This window comes from Scyliorhinus canicula, chromosome 3 (genome assembly GCF_902713615.1).
Source record: "Scyliorhinus canicula chromosome 3, sScyCan1.1, whole genome shotgun sequence".
Taxonomy (NCBI): Eukaryota; Metazoa; Chordata; class Chondrichthyes; order Carcharhiniformes; family Scyliorhinidae; genus Scyliorhinus; species Scyliorhinus canicula.
In genome coordinates, this window is record NC_052148.1 from 38,516,729 (window position 1) to 38,529,335 (window position 12,607).

The 12,607-nt window shown below is 42.4% G+C and overlaps 1 protein-coding gene across 5 annotated transcripts in view; it reads left to right on the top strand.

Annotated features, from left to right (window-relative positions):
* Window positions 1-12,607, top strand: part of uvssa (UV-stimulated scaffold protein A) — a 112,063-nt gene that overhangs the window by 56,704 nt on the left and 42,752 nt on the right. For all 5 annotated transcript variants that reach the window (XM_038793335.1, XM_038793338.1, XM_038793336.1 and 2 more), the window contains 2 exons: window positions 54-236; window positions 10,132-10,315. In XM_038793335.1, coding sequence (XP_038649263.1) covers window positions 54-236; window positions 10,132-10,315 — 367 coding nt within the window. The remainder of the gene's footprint in view (window positions 1-53; window positions 237-10,131; window positions 10,316-12,607) is intronic.

Here is a 12,607-nt window from a genome sequence, read left to right on the forward strand (position 1 = left end):
GTGCAGCACATTATCTTCTATTGATTTTTTTTAAATATATGTTCTTCCAACAGCCTGCCTGGAAGCCCAGACAGAGCAGACATGCAGGCATCTACATCAGCAAGACCTGAATTATCCAATGAACATGACAAGAACAGGAAAAGGGAAGAAGAGCTAGAAAAAGCTCCTGTGATGCCTTTTGGGATCGACCTTTATTACTGGGGAAAAGAGCAGTTAACAACTGGCAGAATTCTCAAGTAATTTATTTTCTTATTAATTTTTATTGTCACAGCACTGAACAAATTGTGGCTACAGGATTATTACAAAGGTGGGTGGAGCGGGACTCCATCTCACGCAGAAGTGCTCACCCTGGCATTGTTTATGATTTGAGATTCACAACTATCGTAATTTTCTTTGAAATGATGGAAATCATATGGATAATGACTGTTTTAAAATTCAACATGATGTGTATCTAGAATGACACTCCGCATATCCAACCAATGTGGAATCGACGACTGAACTACACAGCCAACAAATAAAGTAAGGCAATGGGAAACTATGCTCAATTTGCACAGAGCTGCAGTTGGATCACACCTTGATCAAACATGTCACCCCTCCTCCCCCAACCAAGTCTCCGATCATCCTGACTTGGAACTATATCGGCATTGCATTACTGCCACTGTGCCAAAATCTGGGATCTCACTTCCTTACTATACTGTGGGTTGTTAACCCCGGCCTATCCAATCTTTCCTCTCAACCGCAATATTCCAATCCTGGCAACATCCTCTTAAATCTTCCCTGTGCCGTCTCTCATGCAATTACATCCTTTCTGTAATGAGGTGACCTGAACTGCACATGGTACTCAAGTTGTGGCCGAACTAATGTTTTATATAGTTCCAGAATAACCACCCAGTTCTTGTCTTCTAAGTCTCTGGTAAAAAAGTTAAGGATTCCATATGCCTTCTTAAGCACCTTATTGTCCTGCTAACTTCAGGGATCTGTGAACATTCATTTCAAGGTCTCTGAATTCCTCTCCACCTCTTAGTATCCTCCCATTTATTGTGTAACCCTTTGCCTTGTTTGACCTCCCCACATTCATCATCTCTTACTTCTCTGGGTCTACAATAATTCTCTATCAACTGCACAGCCATTTTTTGTGTTGTCTGCAGACACCTTGCTAATTCCCCCGACATTTACATCCAAATCATTAATATGTACCACAAAAATCAGCGGGACATCACCCACCACTAGCATTCAGGTCAATGTTTGGACTAAAGTTGTAATGAGAATTGGAGCTGAGTGGCCCTGGCAGAACTCAAACTGAGCATCAGTGAGCAGGTGATTCGTGAGCAAGTGCTGCTTGATAGCACTGTTGACAACTTCTTCTATCACTTTGCTGAAGATTAGTAATAAACTGATTGGGTGGTAATTAGCTAGATTGAATTGAACATACCTGAGCAATTTTCTGCATTGTTGCCTAAATACCAGTGCTGTAGCTTTTGGCTAGAAGTGTGGCCATTTCTGAAGCACAAGCCTTCACTACCACAGTTGAGATATTGCTGGGTTCTGTAGTCTTTGCTGTCTTCAATACAGCCCAGTTGCATATTATGCATATTACAGACTGGTGAAAGATTCATCCATTTTGCTTTGTATTTATTGAGTTGAGGATGTCATTGCTGAGAAACGGGTCAGTTTTTCATTTGGTATACCTGATCTCAACGTAAAACATTCCCAGATCAGGTGCACACAAAATAGAATAAAGATAAAGATGCCCAAATAAATAGCAAAAATGCTGGAAATATTCAGCAGATTAGGCAACACTTGTGGAGAGAGAAACCGGCATCATTTCAGGTTGATGACCTTTCATAGGGCGCATCTTTTGATTTTGATATGAACTTGTCATGCAAGTGAATGGCTACAGAGTACCTAAAACAGATGATACCATAGTAGTATCTTCAAGGTAATGAGTGAGAAAAAAGGCAAGCGACTGATAGACGGAGAGCTAAATCTAAGTACTAGAGTATAGTGACTAGCTTGCAAACTTACCAAAAAAGTTGGAGACCAAGTTTGGAAACTTGTGAGTCTAAACTGACAGATTTGAACATTTTTACAGGATGCTATTGATATACATTCTAAAAGCATGACGTCATTAAGATCAGTCAGCATGGAATTAGAAGCAATGATAGGCCCAGAAAAAGAAATTTGATGTGATACAGCATTCCGCACATTTCTGCATTTATAAAACGTAACACAGGCTGGTTCTGAGTATCATAATTTAAAAAAGAAAACTTTGAGGCAGTGAAACTGCTGGCTTCTGAGTAATATAAAGAATTTGTCCTCGTGATACTTCACAATAGTAGAACTCTTTGCGAATATACAAATGTATCAATGTTATTTACAACGAAGTTTAGACAATGTTTGATGAAGTTTTATACCATATTATTTATTATATATAGTACTATTTATATTGTTCAAAACAAAGCAGATGAGCTGAGTACAAATCGAGATGAATAAGTATGATCTTATAGCCGCTAGAGAGGCATGGCTTCGGGATTGATTAATTGATATTTATTGTCACATGTACTGAAGTACAGTGAAAAGTATTTTTCTGTGGCCAAGGGAATGTACACAGTACGTACATAGTAGACAAAAGAATAATCGACAGAGTACATTGACAATGGTAAATCAACAAATAGTGATTGGATGGCATAGAGTGGGACCTGAATACTGAAGGGTATGTGACTTGTAGGGAGACAAGGAATTATGGAAAAGTGGACATTAGCACACTAGAGAGGAATGACCTAAGTTCTGGAAGCCAGGGTATAGAAACAGTTTGGGTAGAGATGAAGAATGATAAAGACAAGAAGTCACTTGTAGGAGTGGTGTACAGGTTCCCTAACAGTAACCATATGGTAGGATGGACAATCAAAGAAGTAGTAGTGGGAGCTTGTCAGAAAGGTATGGCAATTATCATAGAAAATAGGTGCAGGGGTAGGCCATTTGGCCCTTCGACCTGCACCACCATTCAATCTGATCATGGCTGATCATGCAAATTCAGTGTTCTACTCATAGGTAATTTAAAAAAAAAATTTAGAGTACCCAATTCATTTTTTCCAATTAAGGGGCAATTTAGCGTGGCCAATCCACCTAAACCGTACATCTTTGGGTTGCGGGGGTGAAACCCACGCAAACACAGGGAGAACGTGCAAACTCCAGACGGACAGTGACCCAGAGCTGGGATCGAACCTGGGACCTCGGCGCCGTGAGGCAGCAGGGCTAACCCACTGCGCCACCGTGCTGCCCCCTCATAGGTGATTTTAATCTACAAATAGGCTGGAAAAATCAGATGGACAGAGACGGCGTAGGTGACAAATATATAGAATATTTTCAGGCTAATTTATTAGATCAGCACATTCTTCAGCCAACCAGAGAGCGGGATAAACTAGGCCTGGCATTGTGCATTGTGATAGGATTAATTAATGAACTCATCGTGAAGATGCCCCTAGGCAACAATGAGAATTTTACTTGGCGTTTGAGGGAGAGAAGAGTGGGTCTGGGACTAGTATTTTAGACTTAAATAAGGGCAATTACTTTTTTTATAAATGTTTTTTATTGTTTTTTTGAGCAAAGTATATTTACTGTTATGTACACAGAATAATATATATATATATGTATATATGTGTATATATTTATAGAAGAGAAGGGCACACACAAACATACCAAAAAAAAGTAATCATAAAAAATAAAATAAAATAACTGGTAGGGTATTATGCACCAGCTCAACTGCAGCAACTCTGTACAACTGGCAAAATTATTTATAACATATAAATAGGCAACTGTTTGTGGGGGGGGAGGGGTGGGGGGCAGATATTCATTTGGGTGCCGGAGAAACAGTTACAGAGGGCAATACTCGCATGGGTCTGGTGCTGGTGTTGTCACTTGCTTCTCCCGGATGGATCTCGCTGCCATTGTCGTCTCACCGCTTCAGCCATTCCTCCCGTCTTTCGCCTGTATTCTCCTTGTTTTCTGTTCCTGTAGATGCCAGGTTTGTTATCGTTTCCCGTGCCCTCCTTCCAGCTATCATTTTCCTGCCTCCCCTCCCACCTTCCTGGTTCGCCTCTCTTGTTCCCTGTCTCTTCCCTCTTCCCTGCCCCCCCCTGTGGTTCGCCTTTCTTTCCTCTCAGGTTTAGCTGTCCCGCCCCCCTCTCCCGGTCTATCTATCCCTCTCATGCTTAGGCTATTTTACCCTGACCCTTGGCTACCTGGCTATTCTTCTGTTTGTTCGTTGGCCACAAACAGGTCCTGGAACAATTGGGTGAATGGCTCCCACGTTCTGTGAAAGCCGTCGTCTGACCCTCGGAAGGCGAATTTGATTTTCTCCATTTGGAGAGATTCTGAGAGGTCGGACAGCCAGTCTCAAGATTTGGGAGGTGCTGCTGACCACCAGCTGAACAGGATTCTACGGCGGGTGATCAGGGAGGCAAAGGCAAGGGCGTCCGCCCTCCTCCCCAGGAATAGATCTGGCTGGTCTGAAACCCCGAAGACCGCCACTATCGGGCATGGCTCCACCCTCATCCCCACCACTTTGGACATTGCCTCGAAGAAGGCTGTCCAGTACCCCTCCAGTCTGGGGCAAGACCAGAACATGTGGGCGTGGTTGGCCGGGCCTCCTTGGCACCGTTCACATCTATCCTCCATCTCCGGGAAGAACTTACTCATACGGGTTCTTGTGGGGCAGCACCGTAGCATTGTGGATAGCACAATTGCTTCACAGCTCCATGGTCCGAGGTTCGATTCCAGCTTGGGTCACTGTCTGTGCGGAGTCTGCATATCTCCCCGTGTGTGCGTGGTTTCCTCCGGGTGCTCCGGTTTCCTCCCACAGTTCAAAGATGTGCAGGTTAGGTGGATTGGCCATGATAAATTGCCCTTAGTGTCCACAATTGCCCTTTGGTTGGGGTTACTGGGTTATGGGGATAGGGTGGAGGTGTTGACCTTGGGTAGGGTGCTCTTTCCAGGAGCTGGTGCAGACTTGATGGGTTGAATGGCCTCCTTCTGCACTGTAAATTCTATGATAATCTTCTATGAAGTAGGCTCTCGTACCACTTTTAGTTGCGTCAGGCTGAGCCTTGCGCACGTGGCGGTGGAGTTGACCCTATGCAGTGCTTCGCTCCAGAGTCCCCACCCTATTTCAGTCCCCAGGTCCTCCCATTTCTTTCTTGTTGCGTCCAGTATGGTGTCGACCCTTTCTACCAGTCGGTCATACGTGTTGCTACAGTTTTCTTTATCTAGGATGCTTGCGTCCAGTAACTCTTCCAGTAATGTCTGTCGTGGCGGTTGTGGGTATGTCCTTGTCTCCTTTCGTAGGAAGCTTTTGAGTTGTAGATACCTTAGCTCGTTCGCCCTGGCTAGCTGGAATTTCTCTGTCAGTTCGTCCAGTGTTGCGATCCTGCCATTCGTGTATTGGTCCCTGACTGTCAGTGTCCCTCCATCCTGTCCCCACCTTTTGAAGGTGGCGTCAGTCAGCGCTGGTGTGAACCTATGGTTGTTGCAGATGGGAGCTTTGTCCGACGTTTTAATCAGGCCAAATTGCTGCCGTAGTTGGTTCCAGGACTGGAGGGTGGCTATCACCATCGGCCTGCTGGAGTGTTTTTTGGGTGGGGATGGGAGTGTTGAAGTGGCGAGGGACCGGAGGGAGGTTGCCATGCAGGAAGCCTCTTCCGCATGCACCCACTTGGCTTTTGGCTCCTTGATCCATCCCCTTATTTGCTCGGCCGTCGCCGCCCAGTGGTAGAATTGTAGGTTTGGGAAGGCTAGCCCCTCCCCCTGGATTTTGTTTTTTGTAGGACCTTCTTTGGGGTCCTAGCATTCTTCCCACCCATACGAACGCCATGATTAGTTTGTCTAGTGCTTTGAAAAAGGCCTTGGGGATGTAGATCGGGATGGATCTAAGTAGGAAGAGGTACCTGGACAGTACGTTCATTTTGATTGTCTGGACTCTCCCCGCCAGGGAGAGTGGGAGTGTGTTCCATCTTTGCAGGTCTTTTTTTTACTTCCTCCGTCAGACTGGTGAGATTCCATTTGTGGATCCTTTAATAAGGGCTATTACTGGTGGCATGGAACCATAGCTAGCGAAAGAGAACTGACAATTTGAGTTAAGGGATAGGTCAATAGAGGTGCAGTGGCAGACATGGGATATTTCATAATGCACAGAATAGATACATTCCAATGAGAAAGAAAAATTCCAAGGGATGGATCCATCATGTTTTTATCTTAAAAAAATTGAAAGTACTATCAAACTTAAAGAAAAAGCATATAATTGTGCAAAGATGGGTGCCAGCTAGAACAGAATACAAAAAATAGCAAAGAACATTTTTTCCCTCCCTATTAATCTTGTCGTCAAGAGTACGAGAGAAAGTTAGCTAGAAATATAAAGAAAGTTAGTAAGCGTTTCAACAGATATTTTAAAAAGAAAATAGTTAAAGTGATTATTGTTCCTATAGAAAGTGAGTCTGGGAGTTAATAATGAAAAATAAGTCAATGGCAGATAAATTTGCATCAATCTTCATTATAGAGGATGTAAGTAACATCCCAGAAATAGCTGTAAATCTGGAATTGGAAGGGAGGGAGTTACTTGAAATAATTACAATCACCAGGGATGTGGTACTCAGCAAAGTGTTGGAACTGCAGATTGACCAGTCCCCAGGACCCGATGGACTTCATCCTCGGGTCTTAAAATAAGTGGGCTAGTGAGATAGTTGATGCATTTGTTTTAATTTTACAGAATTTACTAGAGGTGGGTACGGTTTCAAGAGATTAATGCCTGTAATGGATGGGTTGTCTTCTGAGGAAAGGCTGGACTGGCTATGTTTTTATCCACTGGAGTTTAGAAGAGTGAGAGGCGACTTGATTGAAACCTTTAAGATCCTGAGGGGACGTGACGGGGTGTATATGGAGAGGGTGTTTCCTCTTGTGGGAGAATACAGAACTTGGGATTCATGTTTAAAAATAAGAGGTTGCCTGTTTGAGACAGAACTGTTTTTTCTCTGAGAGTTGCACGACTTTGGAATTTTCTTCCTCAAGGAATGGTTGAGGCAGAGTCTTTAAATATATTTTAAGGCTGAAGTAGAAAAACAATGAGGTAAAAGGTTATCGGGGGTAGACAGGAATATGAAGTTAAGGTTAAAATTAGATCAGCCATGATCTTATTGAGCATACTCGAGGGGCGGCTTGGCCAATTCCTAATTCATACATTTGTATTGGTTTTCAAAGTTATTGTAGGGAACCAGTGCTGAGGCTCAGAGGACAAGTGCAGGACCAGGTAGTCAGAACTATCAGTCTGAGCGTTTCCCCTTTTTCCAAAGCAACAAGAGGTAAGGTGGGAGCGAGTCTGATTTTATGTATACTCAGTTGAAACCCGGCGTCTTGAACTATTACTGCCATAATTATAGCTGGAGTGTTATCTTCAGCAAAACATTACATTTAAGTGGAAAGGAAAATGTTAAAATTAAAATAACTTCTTAAAAAGAAAGGCTAGAGATTTAGCAGTGTGACACTGCAGGCTGTTGCTTACTGATAGCAGGCAGAGAAAATTGCTGCATCACTGTGTAGTCTGCATCCTCGATGTTTTAAGTGTAGCCAAGCCATTGCCAAGCAAGGGAAACATTTGATTTGTGGCAGTCGTGGATCTGCCACTGGCCACGTGATCTGTTTTTTGCCTGGAGGAAAATTGGAAGACGGAAGTTTTCGAAGCATCTTCTCTTAAGTGTGTCTGATTGTGGTTATTAGCCCTTAAAACTACTGAAACACTTATAGCTGATGCTCCTGTGACATCGAGATAGCTCTTCTTCAGCCCACAAGGTAACCTGATACAATTTCTAACAACTCCAACTTGTCCTCTCCCCTGAGGAAAATTCACACTGAGCTATATTCTTATCTTATGCTTTTCTGCTTTTTCTGGATACTGGTCAAGTACGTATTTTTAATACCTGAGAACCCATGGCTTAAGTCCAAGCTCAGGTTTTAAATTTAAACAAAGCCAATTACAGTGGTACAGGGGATGGGTCTGCTGAGGTAGATTAGGAAATTGGATTAAAACATTTAATTGTAGAAATGCAATGGCAAACATTTAAAGCAATAATTCATATTTCTTAACAAATATATATTCCTTTAAAACTGCATGGAAAAGTGATATAACCGTGGGGAGGATTGTTAAGGATTGTTTTGATTCAACAAGTGTCTTACAATGCTTCAATAAGATGAGTAAATCCGAGGATTGAAAAATCAGCGTGAAAAATAAATTGATAAAGAGGGGAAAAATAGAATGCGAGAGTAAACTGGCAAGAAATATAAAAACAGATTGCAAGAGCTTTCACAAGTGTGTACAGAGGAAGAGATTAGTGAATGTAAATGTTTGTCAATTAGAGGCAGGGCAGAAGAAATTATAACGGTCAATAAAGAAATGGCAGGGCTGTCTTCGGTGTCTATCTTTCAGCGGGTGACCTAAAAATAGAAATATACACTATCCACTGGTTCCCCCTTATCTAGTCTATTGATTCCACCCTCAAAAAACATTAAGAGATAGGTTTTATGAAAAGAACGTTTGACATATGTTGACTCTGCCGAATCAAATTGTGATTTTCCAAACACTCTGTAACCATGCCCTTCATAATAGATTCTTGGAGAAGTTTTATGGGGAATAAGGAAATGGTAAAGATGCTAAACAAGTATTTGTTGTCTGCCTTCACATTACAAGATGCAAAGAACTGACCTGAAATTGTGGGAAACCAAGAGTGAGGAACGAAAGGTAATTAGTATTAGTGAAACAAAGCTACTGGAAAAAGTAATGGGACTAAAAGCCACCAAATTGCCAGGACCTGATGTTTTATACCCTAGGGTTTTGTGGAGGTGGTGGATCGATGGGATTTGATCTTCCAGAATTCACTAGATTCTAGAGCGGTCCCTGCGGATTAGAGGGTAGCAAATGTAACTCAGCTCTTCAATCAAGGAGGAAAAGAGAAAACAGACAGATTCAGGCCAGTTAGCCTGACCTCTTATTCCCAAAACACAAGCACAGCAAAACTAAGATTGGAGACAGTGCATCATGAGACTGGGGGCACAAATCTATGTTCCCATCACATGATGCTACCGCATTGCGCTGCAATGGTCAATTTTCATTTTACAGGTACATTTGCATATTATTTACTTTTCATTGTTTTGATTACATTTCAATGATTTCCACAATCATTTGAATCACTTTTGCACATTTCTCTGGACATGTTGTACACGTCTACTCTTGAGTATAATGTAGCAGCCTGACAGCTGAACCTTTTTAATGGTAACATACAAGTATAGCCACCAGAGGTCATTCTACCCTTTGCTTTTGTCAGACCCAAGATGCACAGACGCATTCACTTTCATGATCACAGTGCTAGATTTATAGACATCAGAATAAATATTTGTTTCGATTTGGAATAGTATTTGATATTTCTGATTTTTCGTACCATTAGAACAACGATAAATGCTGTATAAGTGGATTAGTCAAATGAGAAAAGCAGGTTATCATTTTGGGTGCAACACTTCAGCGGTTTTACTTTTTGTATATGATCCCAAATAATCCATTTATTAATTTCCCTCTATTACCTAAGTACTTTTGAAGTGTAATCTGGCACCTTTGCCTATAGCTGTGGTGTCTTAATAGCAGAGCACTGAGGGTGCTGTATGCAGGCACATTATCAGCCCTGTGGAACTCTTTGCCACACGGAAGGTTGTGGAGTCCAAATCACTTGAGTGTCTTTAAGATAGAGATAGACAGGTTCTTGATTAAGAAGGAGATCAGCGGTTACAGGGAGAAGGCAGGACAATGGGGACGAGAAACATATCAGCCATGATCGAATGGTGGAGGAGATGCGATTGGCCAAATGGCCTAATTCTGCTCCTTAAACTTATGGTCTGTGACTCACTGGCAGGAGTCCAGAGCCAGCGACTCCGGCAGAATGATTTAATGTACTAGTTTATCACCATATCACTGAATTGCATCTAACACGAATGTTCAATGTAAAATGTTGTAATATGTTTGACAAATCATGCCATTGTAACATACATCCCTACTAGGTGGATTTTATGTTTCATACAGATATCTTTAATATTTGCTAGAATTGACACTCCGCATCGATTTTGGGCATCCAACGATGAAATGCAGAATGAGCCGGAGACGAAGGGATCAGCAGACGCACAAACCAGATACATCACCTTTGCAGGAAAGTTTGAACCTGTAAACCACATGTGCCGAGCACCTATGCCCAATGGGAGATTTTGTGAACGTCAGGATCGGATCAAGGTTTGTAATGAAGTCACGCATTTCAGAGCATTGTTTGTGGGTGTCCCTGACTTTGTCAGCATTTATTGCCTATTCTAAATTGCCCTTCAGAAGGTGCTGTTAGGGAGGTGTTCCAAGATTTTGACCCAGCGATAGTGAAGGGACGTTGATATGTTTCTAAGACAGGTTGGTGAGTGGCTTGCTGTTGATACTCTGATGAAGCCAGAGGGCTTCTCTTGGGGATGAGACGTTAAATTGAATCTCCATCTGCCAGGTGAGATGAATGCAAAAGATCCTGTGACACTATTTCAAAGAAGAGCAGGGAATTTAAACCTGATATCCTGGACAATATTTATCCTTCAACCAATACCATGAAAAGCATATTATCTGGTCATTGTCACATTGCTGCTTGTGGGACCTTGCTGTATGTAAATTGGCTGCCACATTTAATACATTACATGACTTGTTGCAAATCATGAGAATGTTATAATTGACTGCAACAGGACATAGATAGCCTAATAGAATGGGCGGACAAGTGGCAGGCGGAATTTTATATGGAAAATTGTGGGGCGATGCATTTGGAAAAGGGGATAGAGAGAAACATAGGGCTTGATTTTCAAATCAGGGTCTGGAACTGGACACCAGGATAATTTCTGGATCCCAGTACCCATGCAACACCTGCGTAGCTCACATAACGCACCTTAAAATTCAAATGCCCTGATTGGGCTAGTGACGAGCTCAGCTCCCAATCAGTGACACCGAGCATAACCAGGAAGTTGGAACTACCTGCAGAGCACAAGTAGCAAAGGGAGATGGCAGTCCATGATGGGGCCTGCTGCTACTTTTCAGAAGAGGGTAGCATGGTAACACAGTGGTCTGCATTGTTGCTTCACAGCGCCAGATTCCCAGGCTCGATTCCCGACTTGGATCACTGTCTATGTGGAGTCTGCATGTTCTCCCCGTGTCTGCGTAGGTTTCCTCCGGGTGCTCCGGTTTCCTCCCACAAGCCCCAAAAGGCGTGCTGTTAGGTAATTTGGACATTCTGAATTCTCCCTCTGTGTACCCGAACAGGTGCCGGAATGTGATGATTAGAGAATTTTCACAGTCGTTTCATTGCAATGTTAATGTAAGCCTACTTGTGAGAATAAAGATTATTATTATGATTATTATTATTATTTTCTGGTAACAATCAGGCTCGTCACTAACCTGCACACCTACCTTCTCCTGTAACTTTGATTTTCTAATTTCCCATACAACTGAATCCACCCCACCCCCCCCCCCCCTCCCCCGATGACAAAAGTAAAATGAGGGAGAAATATGGGAGAAAATTAGCACGTAAAACAGTAAAAACTTCTACAAATATATAAAAAGCGAATCAGTAGTATTACAGATGCCTGGTCAGCTCTGAACAGTGTCTAAGGTACTGGACCAGAATCATAACATTTTTAAGTTTTAAGGTGGTGCGGAAAGATTGATTTGATCCAGGAGTGATCATATAAAAAATAGGGCTTGGTTATTTTATGAACGAACTTGATTAAAACAAAAGAAAAAATAATATTTAACTTTTAAACTTCAACGCTAACAATAACATGTAGTTTCTTAATCCTGACACGCGAGTTCCCATTAAACAGCACGTCAAAGGAACATACAACTCTCATTCTCTTACACAGGCAGGCAAAGGTGACACTTGCATTTATGAAGCAATTTTTCTGCTGTTAGTGAAGTTCCTTCAGAATCCTTTTTGCAAACATTTCCTGGAGCAGCTTTCCATGACCTCTTTCGGTGATGTTTCAAATCCCTCTCCTCACCTGTTCACAAACAGGATTCTTTCTCTCTCACAGAGCTCCGCCCAGCCCCTCAAACAAAGGTTCTCTCCTAGATGCCCAGACTTGAACCCATCGTTGTTATCTTGGCTGTTTGATTTCCCACTCCCATTTATACAAAGGAACAGAGCCATGCCACTGATATGCAACTAACCTACAGACAAGAGAGGCCATCAGACTCTAATGGGGTAGTGGCTGGTCAAACAAGAGTATCCTGAAGGTCAGTGGATTGCGAGTGCATCACCCTGGCATCCTGTGTATTCCCATCAGTGTGTTCAAGTCTGAATGGGACAATGTAACTCCGGTCAGGTGTGGGCGTATCCCTCTGACTGTTTTTCCCTCAGTCTGTTTAACCCCTAAATTGACGACTACATCGTTGATCCCATTTCTGGACCCAATTTCCTAATATCTGTCTTTCGTAACAGTAGCCAAGATGAACATTGCTATCTTAGATGGTAAGTCAGAGGAATTCGTAATGGGTAGAGAGGAA